At 33.1% G+C, this 19435-nt stretch overlaps 2 protein-coding genes across 5 annotated transcripts; both read right to left on the bottom strand.

Moving 5' to 3' along the window:
* Window positions 1–93: 93 nt before the first annotated feature.
* On the bottom strand, window positions 94–11160 carry LOC108739921 (ankyrin repeat domain-containing protein 50-like). Of its 4 annotated transcripts, none has more exons than XM_025979119.1 (15): window positions 10937–11160; window positions 7440–10129; window positions 7022–7385; window positions 6437–6686; window positions 6054–6244; window positions 5893–5991; window positions 5593–5776; window positions 5241–5421; window positions 4382–4598; window positions 3968–4177; window positions 3453–3652; window positions 2382–2526; window positions 2073–2253; window positions 1368–1582; window positions 94–226 (listed from the first exon to the last, which is right to left on the bottom strand). In XM_025979119.1, the coding sequence occupies exons 2-14, from the start codon at window positions 9687–9689 to the stop codon at window positions 1411–1413; spliced, it is 4644 nt and encodes a 1547-aa protein (XP_025834904.1). In that variant the 5' UTR covers window positions 9690–10129; window positions 10937–11160; the 3' UTR covers window positions 94–226; window positions 1368–1410. The 4 variants fall into 4 exon arrangements, with proteins under 4 accessions (XP_025834904.1, XP_025834903.1, XP_025834902.1 ...); XM_025979118.1 differs by having other exon boundaries at window positions 2373–2526; window positions 10915–11159; XM_025979117.1 differs by having other exon boundaries at window positions 2373–2526; window positions 10937–11159.
* A 2263-nt stretch (window positions 11161–13423) lies between these two features.
* LOC108740296 (protein PAT1 homolog 1) lies at window positions 13424–19212 on the bottom strand. The gene is made up of 11 exons (XM_018474579.2): window positions 19022–19212; window positions 18584–18767; window positions 18389–18525; window positions 18052–18330; window positions 17781–17969; window positions 16689–17006; window positions 16320–16478; window positions 15737–16138; window positions 14612–14769; window positions 14418–14556; window positions 13424–14298 (listed from the first exon to the last, which is right to left on the bottom strand). Exons 1-11 carry the CDS (start codon window positions 19058–19060, stop codon window positions 14020–14022), a joined length of 2283 nt encoding a protein of 760 aa, XP_018330081.1. The 5' UTR covers window positions 19061–19212; the 3' UTR covers window positions 13424–14019.
* Window positions 19213–19435: the final 223 nt, after the last annotated feature.

Here is a 19435-nt window from a genome sequence, read left to right as displayed (position 1 = left end):
CAATTAGGCAATCAAAGAATAACTGTTGATATTTCTCTCTGCTAATCTTGTATCTGTCAAACATGAAAATATATAGGCCAAAAGTCGCTTCATAAAAACAATTACTTTTATTCCCTATACACGAATCTACGTCATAAAACGCAAATAATCTTTGACTTCCATAAGACTAGTGTTAACGTTATTAGTTAGTAATTAAATCGTGGTGGTGATGGTAGCTTCAATTTATCTGAAAAAGAAGATTCAACAATTCATTGTAATTCTTGTTTGTGGAAACTTTTTTGAAAGATGAAGTTAAAGAAAAATGTACTAACGGTTAATGAAAATCTACCGATAAGTTTTGTGGAAACTTTTTAGTCTTTATAAATTGTAGGACAGAGGACAGGGGTGGGCGTCTCTTTTAAAGTTTTCCCTTTTTAAAATTAAAGGAGACTACCGAGATTCCTATATTTAGCGGCCTGTAGGTGGATAAGTACCACCTTGTATCTTATAATTGATTAAACTACACTTTAAAATGACTATTATGCAAAGAAACAGAATTAGAAATATGGTTAAAAACGGATATAAAATTCAAAGAGAACCTATATGCTGACGACTTCTTTAACTGAAACAGGTTGAAGATTGGTTATAATGTCAAAAATACAACAGATGGTTTTGTTAGATATTATCAATCCCATGAAAGAATGAACGGGTATGGATCTATCAGCGAAACTTCATGTACACTATTCTTTCATAAATCGATTAACAGAAGTAAAGACAGACATACAAGAGAATAGTGAACTAGTAAATGACATACGACTGTAGAGCATAATTCGAAAAACGTAGCATTGAAAAAGGATAGCGCTATACGCCACTAATCACTGCTGAATCATATTAGCTAAGTTACTTAGTTACTAGTACCTAAGAGCGTACGAATCAACATTTTTTTCTTTGCTCCACCTATAATGACGCAAGTTCATTCATTCCTGAGATGGATAATACGTAGATATTGTGTATACTTCTAATCTGTGGTGTGCATGTATTCACACATGCGATCACTTTACACAAGCATCTCGTATTTCACTTGTAATATTTGAAATCCGATAATCACTCTTATGTTCATCGTCATCATCAAACCATCTGATCGTTAATTTTTTAATAATAGTTGTATATAGTAAACAATACATTCTAACCATAATTTTTTTCACAAACATATTGCTAATATATCGCTTTTAAAAAACAATATTGCTACAATAATATGCTCGAAGGATCTATTTTAAAGGCGGACGTGTACGTTTCTTTTAAAGGCTGTTCTTAATTAAAAATTACTACTTTGCGCCGCATCAACCCTAGTCTTTTGGACAAAACGAAAAAGGAAGTACTGTACTTACCGTTATATTGACTAGTAATTTCGTTTAAATAATGTTACAATTTTTACAAGGGCGTTTCCTTTCTCCAATGGAAACTGTTCGTTTTAGTGCTTGGATTGGCACCTGAAGCTGATTTTCTCAAATTGGCAGCAGCTGTATCCAAACCGTTTTTTACGTTTGCGACCAACCTTAGAGCTGGATTCGTTACAATTCCATTTCTCTTAGGCTTCTGATTGCTGAAATAAAATTAATAGGATCTGAGAGAAAGTTGACAGGTAAGATAAAAGTTTTAGTAGTATAACTTAAAATAAGTTTATGTTGAAGGACTGTAAAGGTAATTAAAATACGTATTTAAAAATTGTTTGAAATTTAAGAAAGTGCTTATGGAACATTTTATACCCCCTATAAAGATCCACAACTCGCACAAGCGCATATGTTTAAATGTTCTACATCTAATCATAAAAGTGGAGTTGATAAACGGTAATAATATTTTCGTAAATATCAAAATTGTACTAACTCAAACTTTCACAGCCAACCCAAATGTTAAGAAGTGATCCTTTAGTTTTCCGTTGGAATCTCTTTTTCGAAAGGGCTGCGATAACAATTCTATTCAACAATCTATCCAATATAAATAAATGGAAGTAATTTTAGGAATATTGAAACTAAGTATACTAATTTATTAATTGATAAGCATGGAGATGTTGTTTTTATTGGGGTGGCAATTACCTCTGATTTCCGTTATTGCTATCTTGCCCCTGACTGTTCTTTTTATCCGATTTCGAACTAACAGGCGCGGCAGAATTTCCCAAAATTATCCTCATGTGAGTGTCTCGGGCAAAGTGAGTGTCAGGAGCTTGGGAAAATATATTGCTATGTCGCAACACTGGCTGATAAATATTCATGGCACCTATAGTGACACAATGGTATTCGTTAATTAAAAGGAAATTTTAAACTAAATTGTTAGCATTTTAAATTCTAAATTAGATGAAATGGCAAGCAGTTTATTATGAAACTGTCTTATCTTACCAAACATACTTGGAGCATCGTGAACAGGACTTAAAGGAGGAGATGCATAGATTGGACTTTGAGGTTCGCTTTGTAATGGTGACAACAATTTGCTTAACGGCCGTGTTTTACCTCCTCTAGTACATTGCTGAAGCTGTTGGGTAAACGACAAAGGCTGAAAATAATAAAAATAAAATAAATAAGACGCTGCTTCATAGTTATGTCCAAAAATGTGTTTAATTTTCATGAAATACAACAAACAAGTTATACCAGTCCAAGTTTAAACGGATGATACCGTAACCGATGGTACATAGCACTTATCCCTGTTGAATAGCGGTTTACATAAGCCAATCAAGAAATCACATAACTTTTCCACCATATGCTAGCCATAATTTTTGCTCCAGAGCACATTACAAAAACGAATCTTCTCTCACCATAACCTAATCTATGCACATAGTGCATATGACTGCACTCATGTTAATCAGGGAAACCTTTTCCACCGTATTCTAGCTTAAACCTTTGGTGAATAGCACTTCATGCAAACCAATCAGGGAGTCTCTATTACCAGAATCTAACAACACGGCATAGCACTTCACACAATCCAATCAGGAAACTCCCTGTCATAATAACATAAGGTAAGATCAAGATGTACAACAATTCACACATGTGAATCAGGTTAACTCCACGCCGTAGCCTTATTTAATCCAATAATTTCGTCGATGGTTGTTTAGCCCACTGAACTGTATACTGCGTATACGAAGTACGCATTTCAATTGTTTAGCTATAGATCAAATCTCAACTGTGCCTCATGGATACTAAACTGCTACGACTTCACACTCCTATTCTAAATTTCGTGCCGAAAAGCGCCTACGTAGAAGCAATTCCACAAATGACCAACAAAATACACACGTTTATGATGGATGCGATGACAATTCATTAATAAAATTAATAGTATCTTTGACGAATAGATGTCAGCCGTCAGGCCCGCCTTTCATTACGGACGCAAAAAGGCACATTTCTATTTTCCTCTTAACAGTATGTATAAGTAAGTATAATCATTTAAAATACAAAAGAAATGTGTGTGTTTTTTTATAACAATACCTGTGAAGTTTGTGGTGTTTCCCTTTGTCTGTCCCCATGTTTACTAGAATGGCTGGAACCAGTTAAATTAGAACTAGACTTTGAATTAGAACTATGGTTTCCTAATGAAACCATTGATCTCCTTTGCTGGTCAGTCCACTCTGAAGATCCTGGCACTGGGTACAATAAAGCATTTGACGGTTTAGTTTCAGCTGTTGAACCTAAGAAACAAAAAAATATTTATCAAAAAATGTGCTACAATATAAATACTAAAATAATAATGCTACTATTTATTTTACTATTTTAATCTTATGAACTATTCTGCTCAAGTCTGTACTGAATAAGTGAACTGCGCAATAAAACGAACCCAACTGAAACCCGAAAAAATCAATAGCGATGCAATAACTACTGATGTCCTACAATACTGCAACGTTTATGTGGTTCTTATATTGATATTATTATTTGTACTTACTTCACAAAACTGAAAACTAATTGTAAGAGCAGTAAAGGATAGTTTAACATTAAAAAGCACTGACCTGATGTAAATGAATTGGCACTACTACTGGTATGAGCCAGTTTCTGGGACCTCATATTATACTCTTCTAAAAGTCTAACTACCCCTCGATGTCCCGATTTTACTGCAACCCGTAACGCGTTCCTCCCACAAGCATCTGAATGGTTGGGATCAGCCCCGTGTTCCAATAAAGCTACTACACACAACTCGTGACCCTCCTGAGCGGCTATGCCTGAAAAATTAGCTTTGTAGGTGAAAACTATAACGCTACCTCAACGTTTTAATTTGTTAGTTTAATAATGAAAAACAATATCTTCAATATAAGACGGTATATTGTAACATAAGATATGCAACATAGGGTGATACTTAAGTATAAAAAGTAAAAACTTTTCATCTAATTAACGAGCGCATAAAAACAGAAAATGAAAAAACTCACATAAAGCTGTCGCTCCTTGATTGCAGGTGTGATCAGGATTTGCTGCGTGTTCCAGAAGTGTCTTGACAATATCATGATGGCCCTGCCAGCTGGCAGAATGCAAGGCGGTTCTATTTTCTAGATCAACCGCATCCACCTGAGCATGACCACATTTTAAAAGGAGGCCGACCATTTCCGTATGACCTTGCCAAGCTGACACATGTAAAGGTGTCCGACCCTAATGAACAATTTATAAGAAAACAATAGGTACATACCATTTAACGGTACCTATCTTCCAACTAAACTGAATATGTATAATTATACTAAAATGTTCATATTTAATAGAATCTAAAAAGCACCATCAAGATCTAGGGACAATAGGTGTATAAAAATGGCATCTATATCTAATCATTTTTATTTTTAGTTACATGATTAGAAATTAAATGGCTAATTATTAATCAAGTTATCCAAAGAATGCTGAATGAACGTTTAGTTAATGGATATTATAAATAAACAATTACATAGAAAGCACGAAAAAAATTTTTTTTTACCTAAATTTTTTTCGAATATACCTTTTTACTTCAAATTAATTTAGTTATTGTTGTCCTTCCCATCTTTCTATGGGATATAACTTACTATTATTGCATGTATGTATAATTTAATAACTATTTAGGATAATAAATTTTGCGAAGAAGTGCATTATGAACTTCCTTGCAGTATGAATTCAAAATCTTTTTTAATTCTACTTTACATTGATGTACATTTTAGAAAGTGGTTAATAAAATAAAAGATAAGTAGTAGAAGATTCTATTTTAAATGGGAATTTTTGGTTTTCAAAAAGTGTTCATTGAAACTAATAATGTAAACTAAAATATCATACCTCTAAATCACGAGTTTCAACATCTGCTCCTTGTTGAATCAAATACTTCGCCATGGCCAATCTATTATCGAGTGCTAAAACGTAAAGCGTGCTACGACCATCAGCGTCCTTGAAGTCTATATCGGCCCCATGGGACAAAAGAAGATGAACCACATCGTAATGCCCTTCTAAAGCCGCTAGTCTACCAAACAAAATATTTTACTTACAATATTAATTATGAAGTATCACAGTAGGTTAGTATTGAATATACGGCCTATTATTTATTATATAATAATGTTCAACAAGAGACATATATTCTAAGTAAAACGTTCTAAACATTTTAAAATGTTATCTACAGCATACTTTGTCTCACCTAAGTGCAGTTTTGCCATCATGAGGCCTTTGATCACAAGGAGCGCCATACTTTTCTAAAAACAAATTAACTAAAGACGTATGCCCCCCCTGGGCTGCCAACACAAGGGGGGCTTTGCCCTCGTTATCTACTTCATCTATTCTTGCTCCAGCTTCCAAAAGTGCTTCGCACACGTCTTGGTGTCCTGCACAAAATTTACGAAGAAAGTATATTATAAGTAATAAATTGATTTACTAATTTATTTTTCTTGTCTATTAAGATAAAATAAAATTTTGTGAAACAAAAATGATAACGAAATACCTTCAAAAGCAGCATAATGTAGTGGTGTCCAACCCGAATTATCTCGATGTTGTTCGTCCAATCCTCTATCCAATAATTGTTTGACAACTTCAACACATCCTAATGATTCGTCCAAATAGAAATATTAATAAAACGTAACCATTAATATTTTCTATGAATACCTTGAGCTGCTGCCACAGATAAAACCGTTCGCCCTTCAGAATCCATCGAATCTATACAACAGCCCCAGAAAAGTAAAAGGGCAACAACCGGTGCATGGCCCATACTGGCCGCAGCCCATAACGGGCTTCTACCACCATTGTCGCAGTGGTCCACATCTGCTTCATTTTCCAACAGAAGTTCACATACATCTCTGCAATAAATAAATATATAAATACAAAGAAATCAAATGAACTTGCGAGTTTTTGCATTTAATCTCAATAACATTTTATTCATACCGCCGATTGCTATAAATTATACAGTTTTTACAGAAATTGACGACCTCTTGTGAATTCACAAATTACTAGTATTTATACCATGCTTAATATCATAACATATATCTTACTTGTGGCCTTCAAAAGATGCAACCAAAAGGGGTGTCATGCCTTCTTTATCCTTGTGATCGACAGCAGCGCCCCTTTCGAGAAGTGTTGAAACCACACTTGCTCCGGGCATTCGAGGAGCACAAAGTGCGGCTACAGACAATGCAGTTCGTCCATCTGCGTCTGCGTGGTTAATATCTGCTCCATGATCCAATAAGTGCTCTACTATTTCAGCATGACCCATATAAGCAGCCGCTATTAATGCTGTACGACCTTGCAAAAAAATTATGCTGTATACATATTTGATTATTTAATACACTTATGAATTATTCATAAAATATAAACGACGACGGATAAATATGAGAAAACTCATAAAGATAGTAATTAAATGAATTACAAGAAAAACTTATAACAGTTACAATTAAACGTCTTCTCTTCACGTTTAATTACTTCATGTGTAAATAGTAATAATTCTTTTATGACCAACTAAAAAACTTCCATGCAAAAAAACGTTAAAAATATATATAAGACCAAAAATTAATTGTACAATAATTCTTAAACGAATAACCTTATTAAAATGGCATGGATTTATTATTCAAACAATTTACCTTCATGATCAGTTAAGTTCACATTAGCTCCATGTTCTAATAAAATCTTAACAATCTCTTCGTGCCCAGACCACGCTGCTGCTCTAAGGGCTGTTCTATTCTCGGAATCTACGCTGTCCAAATCACAACCATGCTTCACCAGCAATTCCACCACTTCGGTGTGTCCACCCCATGCAGCCGCCCTAAGAGGTGTCCAACCGTCCACATCTGCTTTATTAACATCAGCGGAAGTTTCCAAAAACATTTTAATCACCTGAACTTGCCCCATTCTAGCTGCTACATGTAAGGCCGCTTGTCCGTGAATATCTTGAAGCTCAAACAGGGGCTCTGGACTCGGTTCTGTTGATGACGTAGCCAAGGAAAGCTAAAATTTGCAACCATTAAATTTGATTGTAATTAACTTTAACTAATTTACAACCTGACTTTCATACTCTCCGTCATCTGGATCGGACTGTTCCACAGCTCCGGCTTCAAGTAATAATTTCAAGACCTTTTGATCAGTAGGTAAAAATGCACCAAAATTAACTCCAGCCATTTCGTTTCCTTCTAAAAGACATTCTTCGACATTAGCTCCACTTAGAATTAACCATAATAACGTCAACGTGTGGTTATCCAGATTATTTTTGGGAATTATTTCAGTTATATTAGGCTTTTCAGTGGCGTTTAAATTATTCAAGTTTTCATAATTTTCCGGATAACCCTTTCCTGAGCTCGGAAATGATTTCTGTGGTTCCAGCTTTAATCTATTTTTGTTGATAACTCCGTAGATAGGAGATGTCGGGCTTTTGATATTTTCATACTGCCTTCTGCTAATACTATCGTCAGTTTTCGTCTTAGATTCAACGTTTAAATTGTTCTGCTGAGGACTCAAATCGGTTCCAATAAAACTGGTATCCATCGTTTGGGAATGCGTGTTATCTAGAGTATAGCTCAGATTTTTGTCACAATTGTTTTCATACAAGTTTAAGTTCTGCAACGCCTTTAAATCTGAATAAACCTCAGATTCTGTTTTTTCCAGTGTGCTTTCTTCATATGCTTGATTCTTATGTTCTTTTGTCAATTTATATATAACACTAGAACTTTTCTGTATCGGTTCTTCACTTAAATACTGTTCCATACGTGTAAGATGAAAAACGTAATCATATATTTCTTGATTATTTAGATATTTTGCTTGGTATGTGTAGTAAATCGCAAGTACACAATGGCCACGGAAAATATTACACAAATATTTTTGTGTACAATGTTTTATGTCTAAAAGCCATTCAGCAAAAGAATGATGGAATAATCGGATGGTGCCGCTTTTTGAAATAACTAAAATTCTCTTTAAAAGGTGAAATCTCTTCCTAAAATCTTCGTGACTGATTTTTGGATAATAAACTTTTATTATATCATACAATAGGTCTTCTGTTACTGCACATTTTGCGGCCAAGATAACGTTTAATAACGGTTGAACTTTTGCGAACTGTCGTCGATTAAATAACCTTTGGCTAAGCCAAAGATAGAGGCCATTGAGTGTTCCCGGTATTTCCCTAACTTCTCGTAAGACAATAAAATTTTCCGACACGCCATCCAACACCTTTTCCAAGTACAAAAAGCACCCATTACTTTTTATATGCAACTGATTCAGCATTTCGGCAGTATCCCTGCTGATATGCTGTCTCAAACTGTTTTCCTGATCAAGACGAGCCAAAATGTACTGTTGAACGTCTCTAACTACCTGTGTTTTTCTCAAATCATCCAAACTCAGTTTCCTAAATCCTGTGAACATTTTTGCTATACTCTTCGACTGTTTACGAGCAGTACAAACAAGAAGCAGCCACTGAGGAAACAGGTGATGATGATTGGCCAACAACTCGGCAATTGTTCGTGATTGTGACGATCTCTCGCGGGGTTTTGATTTCGTTAGGGTAGAATTTGAATAATTGAAGGAATGTTCGTCGATAGAATCGACAAGAATAAATAAGGACGTTTTTGGAGGATCAATTTCGAGCAAAGGAAAAAGCAGAGCTCTCTTAAGGCAGTCATCAGGATTCATTTCAATATTTTTAGCCCTTAAAGCATATTGTATTTCTGAATCCGATTTTAGCTTTTCCAAATACGCATCTGCTATCATTGTTCTGGGATTCACTGGTAAGTTTGGTATTGGAGGTGTATTATCAATAATACGTTTGCACTCATTATTTGGAGATGCAGGTTCAGGATATACATTGCAGTACAAAGTACTTTCATGGACGTTTAAACTAACTTCCTTACCATCTTTGCTGTTCGTACTTTTAGTACTTCCATCTTTTGGACTCTCCTCCAATTTGGCCTTTTGTTGGGCCATTTTTCTACGCATACTTCGTTCTCTTTGACTTTCTGTCGAATGATTCAGTATTTGAGTAACTAATGATCGTACAAATTCGCTAAGTGATAAACTCTTTTCGTTGTGACCTGCTAGAAAATGATGACAAAGAAGTCTTCGATTTAGGGCTCGTTGTTGACGACCTGCAGGTCCTTGTGACGGCCAGCAAATTTCCGAACAAAAAGTTGTTTTTCCACATCCTGGACCACCTAACAATAAGGCCCCGCATGTCTTCGAGATGGGCCGTTGATCAAGGCAATGAGCCAATTTCTGAAATGCCCATTCACGACAGTAAAATTTTTTCTTATCTTCATAAGAGGCCATAATTAATATTTTATTTTACTGCTGAATCTTCTTTTATGATTATTCATATTAGTGCCTCCTAACAATTCTAACAACAGTTTTGCATTGGAATCTTATTAGCTATTTTTTAAATCACTTCTTTTAACAGATGCCAGTAAATAAATATACAAAAATAGGTTACTGTTTTAAATTCAAAAAGCTTTAGTTTATTTGTCAAAAGGACGCTTTGTTAACAGATTTCCTTTAATTATTTATATTTTTCCTTCATTTGCACAATTATGGAACCCTGCTTGTTTGCTTTCAATGCATTTTAGAATTTTTACATTATTTAAAATATAATTTTATCACTCTCTTATATGTACGTATTTCTGACAGGTGTTGTACCTATAATATATTACATTTTTTACGTTAAAAGAATTAAAATCGAGTCACTTTTTAATCTTGCCATTATTAGTGAATATCTGAAAGAAAAAATAAATTTTATAAATAAAAAAAATTGAAAAAATATACGTGTCTATTAACTACAAAAAATTTCAGTACTGTTATGTTGTGGGGAAGCCTTTAGCATTATTATCTACTATTTAATTTACACTTAACCAGAGCATATTTCTAAACATGCATGAGAATATAATCTTGGCAGAAATAGCTTCTGGGAAATACTGCAGAGGAAGACAATATTCCATTTAATTATTAATTGCCTTATTTTCTTTGCAGTTGTTTCTAACATAACAGAGATTAAGAAGATAAAACAGTATTACACAAGTCTATAATTAACTCTGTACATGAAATGTATTAAAATTAAGTCATGAATATCCACAAAAAGAATAAAGTCTTGTTTTTGTTACATATGACGAATTAAAATATAATAAATTATTGGACATATTTAGAAAGGTCACAGTGACTCATCTTGTACTGACATTTTAAATTAAACATTAATTACACATATAAATACGACTTTATCAGCTGTTGTTAAACATTAAGCATTAAATAAGAATCACTTCATTTCATCGAAGCTGAAATAAAATGGTTATCAAATTAATGCAATGTCAAATAAGAAAAATAACAGACATATACATATGGGCGATTTTAGCGTGTCGAACATAAAAACAAAACTAATATTACAAAAACAAATAAATCGATTTACTGTGTCCTAGAATTACTAGTTGTAAAATAAAGAATGTATCGAAACTATAAAATCTTAATAAGCATCATTATTTAACAGCCTAAACAAAACCTAAATATTTACCCTGATTACAAGAAGCACCCACCGTTCTTAAATATTGACTTGAACCGAGGTTAAGGATTCATTCCACTTGAAGTAAACAAACATCGACGTCTTATATTAACATATTACAATGCTTGGGCAACTTTTTCACTAATATTTCACAAAAACACACAATTTATTCACAACTTCTTTGGTTATAACATTTTCACCTAATCTGTCAAACACACTTCTCCCTTTTCCTTTGCATCCAACAATCTCTGTCAAAAAAATTGAAAAGAGGAAGGGGACGGGCTGCTCCAATGAGGGCGAATCACAATGTTTTGAAAGTGATCTAATATTCTAATTTTAAAACTTTAAAGAGGTAATTATTTGATTCATAAAAAGATGTTTATCCAGAACATATTAAAATTAGTTCTTATAAATCGTTTCCCTAGTTATTTAAAGTCATACTGTTAAATATGATTATAATGATTTCAGTATACTTAAACGTTATGCGAAAATACTCAGATCTATTTTATTACATTTAAATAGCATAAAATACTAATTGTACATCACAAAGTATACGGTATGTATTATTTCTGTTTCAAAACCCGAATCAACCAGTAAAATTATTATTCCAAAAAGAAAAATAAAAAAGTGATGTATGCATGTATGTATGTATTCAACAAAGGGAGAAAAAGCGAAGGACATCGCAGATTAAAACGACTTTTCTAGAATTTAAATGAGAAAAAATTAAAGTAAAAATTTAAACAAGAAAAGAGACTCGTCTGTAATGAACACACAGATTATCTATTTCCGCAAAAGCATCAAATTCTATTCCTTCCTAACAAGGAAGAAAAGATGATCTGCGTATGGTATAAGCATAGTATGAAATACTTTATCAATTTTTCTTTGTATTAAATTTACTTATATAAAATAAAACGGAAACATCCAAAACGACTTATTTTCAAGTTCTAAATTTTTGGAAATAGTCCTTCAGCCGTTGCTTGAACGTCTCAGACATACAGATCACAATTCATAAATTTGATTTGATTTACTTTAATCTACTCTTTCCAGCTTCATGTTCCTTTCGGTCCACTTCATTATTCTACCAAATTTTAGAGACACTCAGGAACATTCTAGTCAAGGATCAAGCTAGGAACAATAAAGAACATTCTAGTAGGTTCTCCCTTAAAGAAGCGGTGTTTGTTGGTCAACCCGCAAATCTATCAAGCTGGAGAAATTTCGAACATATATTACGAGCATATTTTAGAACTCTTTAGTGGAAATATTAAAATACTGTAGGTCAATCTTTTTTAACCATTGTAACCCCCACACCCTCACCGGTACTGACATGCAACCATCAAAGTGCACAACGGGAGACTCGAGACTACTATTACATATAAACACCAGTGGTGTCATTTGGTGGTGCAAATTGTTTTTTGAATGCCTCTATTTAATTAACTGTTCTGCCAACGCGACGATATTAACTCAAAAAGTACAGAATGCACCTATAAATTATTAAGACAATCTCGCATCACTGCCATAATGTCACTGAAAGCGTTATTCGTAAACAAATAAATAAAACACTTAAATTCTAAGTAACATACATTTATTGGACTTTATTACACTAAATTTTAAAAAAGCATAATAGATAGTTTAAATGGAGCACTAAAAGTAGTAGTGAGTAGACGGGCGATCTACGCGGTTCAAGTAACTAGAAAAATATCAAAAATTCGTCTTTACGTGATAGAAAGGGTTTAATATGCCTCGACAAATTAACACCTTTCACGTCCATCGTCATAGAATTGTACAAAAAAAGCAATAATAATAATCGTAATTATTTGCATCATATACTGTCTAATAACAATAAAATCTCGAACCACTCTAACAAATATCAAAAATACATCAAAAAATTTCGATCTAAAACGACTTAAAACTTAAAACAATACAAAAATATATTTGTACCTACCCGAAAGTCGTATTATTCCTTCTTGTTTTATTTTTTTATTTTAAATATTGGTTAAAGTTTTTGCTAATCGGTTTAAAAATAACATTTATCAAATACGTGCAGATAAAAAAAATGTTAAATGGGAAATGGCAAAAATTTAACTTCGATCGCTGGTTTGGGGCTCTTTTTCAATCAATATTTCGCGCCCAAACTCAGACTTAAAACAAAACGGTAAAGGCAAAACAAAACTTTTCCAATAAATGTTATCTTTTGTTATTGTTAAATAAGTATTGTAACACTACACTTCTTTTTTGGACCTATTCATTTCGATATTATATGTATATGTATGTATGTATATTTACACGTATTTTTTTGACGCAGCTCTTGTTTAATAATTTTAAATTCGTTTTTTATAAAAAGATAAAATTTTGATCCATTGTCGTTACTGCTAGCTTAAAATATTTTCCTAAAATGTACACAATAATTTAATTAAAAAATAAATACATGTACGTATATACACGAAAATTTTATTCTTTTTCAAAGAATTATCACTGCAAGTTTTCTTTTAATGTTCACAAATAAAAATTCTTTAAAATATTTTTATAAACTAAAAATAAATTCCTTGTTCAATTTAAGCAAGACAATAAATAATTTAAGGTCAAACAAAACGAAATTCTTATTCTTGCATTATAAAAATTGCTGAAAAATAAATATCAGCAAATAACAAAAATGTTTGGTGTTTTTACAATTCTTCAAAACTTACCACTGAGACATACAATTTTTAAGCGTACTTATACTATAATCAATAAAGCAATTGAAAGTCGTGAGATATATATGTAAAATGTCTCTTATCCTACACATCTCAAATGCATTTCCCTTAATAACATCATGCATAAATACACATTAAAAATTTGAGTAAAAGATTATAACAACCTACTATAAAATTCATGTGTATTCCCTAAAAACAACAAAAGCTGCGTTAAAAAGTATGAAAAATACACGGAATAAAACAAAACAACAAACGAATCACGATCGAAACGAATAAGTCAACAGTGGGTGGAGAGTTGCTCAATCCTCCTATAAAATAAATCACAACTGCCGTCGCTTGTTGGATCACTTTCTTTTACGTTATTGGTCTATTTTACATTTTTGTCTCTCTTTTTCATTTCTGTTTAAAAATAATTTTGTCATTGGATTTATTCGGTGTCTACGAAATGTTTGCGGAACAGCTGACATTTAACGGATGTAGTCAGCAGTTCGCCAATGCGATTACAGTGCTTGTTAAATACGGGCGTAGGTATGGATTCGAGAGGTGTAGCCACGGTACTTGAGGATGAGGAAGAGAACGAAGGGACCGCATCACACCACGCCTCCACGAAATTTTGCCAGTCAGACAATTGTCGTTCAGTCGCATCATTAGTTGACAACAGGTACTCCATGCGAACGAGCATAGTCGAAAGAGCCGAAACACCGAACTGTGGTGTGAAAAAAAAAAATGATATCAATGACAATGAAGTAAATCATGTTAAGAAGGCGATCGGGTACTATCGATCACACTATCAGAACAGAAGAAAATAATTTCAAGAATATTCACCTTATTAGCCACTATAAAATTGAGGGGAGTTTTTCCTTGATAACTAAGGGGAGTACTTCTGCTGTTGTCCAGTTTAAAAGATTCTACTAAGTTCGTAACGATATCCAAAATATTGCTCATATTACAAGTTTGAATATACCTGCAAAAAAATGTTCATTTATTAAATTGGTTTTCATTTTGTATTGGGGCATTACTTCTTAAAATACGGATAAAGCTTTGGAAGCAGGTTGTCACCCGCCGTATCTCTACGACCGACTGTCGGTATGCTCAGAAGCACCTTTAACCACAGGTCTGATAGATGAGTAGTAAATAAATCAGCTGATAAGTATGGCAATAGCCTTAACAACAACATCTGAAAGAAAAGATTTTAGTTTTATTTATATATTTATAAAAGATGTCTTACGACTTACTGCACAGTAGATAAATAATAAAGTATAAAAATTAAGCAAATCCAAAAATTTTGAATATAAAATAATTTAATAAGTTAACATTAGTACACTGCAGTAGTGCAAATTGTTTTGTAGATAAAATATGTACTTTCAGAAATTTGCGCTTGCCAGTGGCGTAGCCAAAATTTGTCAAAAGAGACGGTCAATGTAAAAAATACTGAAAATTACTATTGACTATGCATCTATACATATCAATAAAATAAAAGCGTCTGTCAGTAATATCGAAAAAAATGCCCTTTTTAAGCTCATGTGGTTATTTGTATGCCATTAAGGCACAAAAAAAACCTTAAAAGAATGTTATGCTAGACTTCTGTATGGACTAATTTTCGAAATAACTGAATTGACTTAGATGAGACTTTATAGGTATGAAGAGAATATAAGAACAAAGGCTTTCACGGCCGGAATCCATAGTAGAATGAATATTCGGGCTATAGGGCCGTGGTCTAAGTGAACTGTTCCGTCCAGACGTTTCGTCAGCTACTGCGGCTGACATCTTCAGTGGTAGTGGTGCGTTGATTATATAGCCCGAATCTTCATTTTACTATGTAGAGAATGTTATCAGGAATGATCTAGGGAACTTTTTCTTTGTTACCAATCAACTTTGGTACATACTGCCTGTTGTTTTTACTGCGCTATCTGTACCTGACAGCAATTGTTTCCCGCGCCCCTCAGACTGCAACATAATTAAAAATAACTTCCTAGTTGATGGGGGGAAGATAGATTTAATGAAACGGGTTTACACTAATCGTGTTATATAGTTATACAATGTATCTGTTTATATTTATTAATACTTGTATTTTTATTATTACCTTCTCAAGATAGGATAATTAGGGGTTTAATAATTTAAAGCTTGGTAAAACAGTTACTTACTTTTCCTTTTCGAATAGCTAAAAAACTGGAAAATTTTTCGTCCAAACAAAATCCATTCGCCACTTTAGTCAGCACTTCTTGCTGATTCTCGGTCGTTATCACGCTGTCCTGTTGAAGTTGTTTGAGGATTTCTTGCTTTTGTTCTGTAGTGGAAGCAGTTTCCAGTTCTCGAAGTCTTTGTTTCTGTTTCAACTCGACCAGTTTCTCGATATTTGCATGATACATAGGATTTCTCAAGTCTTCCACTTTCAACAAGAGAGAATACAGTGCCTCAAGTTCCAGTAAGAGCTGCTTTGTTTTACGACTGTCTCGCGACGAAACTGTTGATCCTACTTCCGATTCTTTATCCATGGATACAACGTCCATATCGATTATTTTACGTGGAGCCGTGACCGAGCCACACTGATTATAAAAGTACAAAAAGTCATAACTTATGCCACTTTTTCTAATTATCAAGAAAAACTAAATAAAATTACGTATTTTATGACAAACATAAAATTAGTATGTAGGTCTCCTAGGTATGTTTTATAAATAATATCAGGAAATGTATGAACAGACAGTCGTTTATAATGCTTCAACTAACCTGCAGCTTTCCCAAAGAATTTTCAAATTGCAAAGGCGTATATACTTTAGGTGTTAGATGGTTTTGACTGTCTTGTCGTTCACTATTTCTTCTGTGTCTTTGAATTTGCTCAAGCGGTTGATTTTCTTTATTTTGTCGCGCCTTTCTCTCCTTGAATATCTACGTTAAAAAGGGTAACTTTCAAAAATGATATTATAACTACTAACTACTACTTCAAATATAGGGCAAAAGCAGATTGAAAGTGAATACAAAGTAATTAAAAAGGCTTTGTTAATAAATCCAGTTAATTAATTTATTTAATTAGGATTTCAAATGTTAATTAAATAGTTTCAACTTGTGTCCATTAAGAGAAACAAAAACAAAACTCACCGTATAGTAATAATCATCAAAGTAGGGTGTTCCCGTATTCAATTGTAACATTTGGATATTCAAAAGCCATTGCTTCTCTCTACCGCTCATCAGTCCTGCATATTCATCTTGGACTATATTACCATAATGACCATTGTTATTAATATTATTAATCATTGATTTAGAATTTCTTTGTCTGACATTATGGTTAGGGTCCATCCGCCCCTGTCTATTGTTTTGGTAGTAATTTTGGTAATTGTTTTGGTTTCTGTTAGGATGACCATAACCAAGGGAATTTACGTTTCTTGGAGGCGGCGGGAAATTATAAGGATGATTAACCTAAACAGAAAATATTTATGTAAATCTAACATTAATTAAAAAAAAACTTTTGCGTATTTTATTCCCATCCGCTAGTAATGCTGGTGAGCGAGCCGTCCCCTCCATCTACACTCTTGTTTAAAGCTAGAGGCTAAACGGAAAAACCCCCATCAGCCTCTTTTAAGGAATCGTAGGAATGGGTAGGTAATGATTGGGGAGATAGATGATACATGCTAGATGAAGTCAGAAGAGAAGTGAATGAATATTACTTCCGCCGTAGCTTTATTCGCCTAATTAATCTGAGGAAAACACAAAAACAAACTGGACCAGTGCAGGAGGAGCCCGAAATGGACCCGAATTCTTGCATAATGCTAAACCGTGCCTTTGGGTGCAACATTCATTAAAAACCATATAACAATAAAATTTTAAGATAAAACGAGCTACAGGAGAGTTTTAAAATGAACATAGTGGTTATTTAATAAATCAAATTAAAACACAATTATAGCATAAATAACTCCATTATGGTGTACTCTATTACAATCTCTGGAGAAAAATACAAAAGGGACCAAGGAAAATACCTAAGTCCTCTTAAAGTTATTGATTTAAACTATTTCTTCAATTAAAACATTTTTGAAAATTTTAAAAGAAGTATTCACTAACTTACATTATTACCTATTTCAGTAATGCATGGGATACAAAAGATTAGATGTCCCTCTTAAAATAAATTCTTTATATATTTTTATCCTAAACTCATATTGGAACATTTTGTATTTGTTATTTACAAAAATTACTTACAGGAAATTGAGAGCCTCCAGGATACATCATTCCAGGTGGAGCAATTTGATTTCCTTGCATAAAATGTGGAGGAATGGGAGGCACCATATGCATAAGAGGGTTGGGTGGCACATTTGGGTGTCGTGGTGGCATCAACGGCATGTGTGGATGATGTGGTAAACCAGGTGGAGGTCTAGGAGGCATATTGTGCTAAAAAGAAACGCCACAAATCTTAAGTATAAGTATTATTCCTTTGTAGATATATTTTTTTTTAATGTAGTATTGTCCCTACCTGAAGCATAGGATGTTGAAAAATAGGTCCATTTTGATGGGGTGAATGCGGGAGATGAGAAGGGCGGGGAAGCTGCGAGTGTTGTGGAGGAAAAGGCAATGGGGGATGTACTGATGTAGATGATTGTGATAGTTTCGCATTATTTTTTATTAGTCCACGTTCAAGTTCTTCAACACTAATAACTTTTTTAGGAACCTGAGATATTATCCCAGGGGGTGGCCGAATATTATTTAGAGAACAATTAAGAAGATCAGATTCAGTATCTTTCTTTGAGTCAATCTAAAAAAACATAAAATTTATCTCTTTGGTCTAACTTTAATATTCCTAAATAACTCACATAGTTTTTATTTAAGCTAGAGAAAATAGTCAATACATTTTCTCCATTTCTTGAACCTTCAAATGACCAAATTGATTTCTTGTTTAATGAGTTAATATCTTCTGTGCCATCGAGAACTAATTTGTTTAAAGAGTCCTCTAAAACAAAATACACATTTTCTAAATAATACTTATGTTTTCTAAAATTAAAACAAACCAATTTGATCCGAATGCTTTCGACTTTCTGCAAGTTTAGCAAAGTTCTCATGTTGTTGTTCCCAATCATCCAAAGTAGACGAATCTTCTAGAGCTCCAAAAGTCTCATCATTTAACGCATCATAGTCTTCATCACTTTCAATACAGTCTAAGTCATCGTCAGGTAAAGCTACGGCGTCGTCATTCTAAAATTCACAGAAAATATTAGTTATTAAAAATCACCAATGTAAAATAAACTGCAATACAACCTAACCTTAAACTTTATTAAATATATAAAACAAAGCTGTTTTATCTAAAGATATAGTAATATAGAAATACTAAGTCGAGTTACACGAAATAATTTATTTTTCTTTTTTAATGTTATCATTAATAGTGTAGGTAAATGGCCTCTTGGACTGTAAAAATAAAAGCGACATTATCAGACAAGCAAAATACTTACATTTATTTGTGCTCCTAATCCGCAATAAGTATCAGCCATTGGAATACAAAATTACGCTTAACATCACTTACTTTTTTAAGGTTTAAATAAAATCAGAATAAACTAATTTATCGTATTGAAATCTGTTGCAATTCACTTCCATTCACTATAAATATACGTATGTGGACGAAATCAGGTGAAATTCTTAAAAATTTTACTGTAATGCCAACCTTTACGAAAAATTTGAAAATATTTATTTCTTAAAAAATATAAACTATTTTACCTAATATTGTGTTCTCTTTCAGATAAAACTAATAAAATTTTGATTACAATAGTTCTTGCCAAAGTATTTTAAAAATTGTATACATTCAAATTTCCAGAAAATTTTAAACATCTGTTCTGCTTGATTCTTTTACTCTAATTTTCTTACGTTGG

This window comes from Agrilus planipennis, unplaced genomic scaffold, assembly GCF_000699045.2.
Source record: "Agrilus planipennis isolate EAB-ADULT unplaced genomic scaffold, Apla_2.0 scaffold26, whole genome shotgun sequence".
NCBI classification, from domain to species: domain Eukaryota; kingdom Metazoa; phylum Arthropoda; class Insecta; order Coleoptera; family Buprestidae; genus Agrilus; species Agrilus planipennis.
This window is presented reverse-complemented; position numbering and strand designations above follow the sequence as displayed.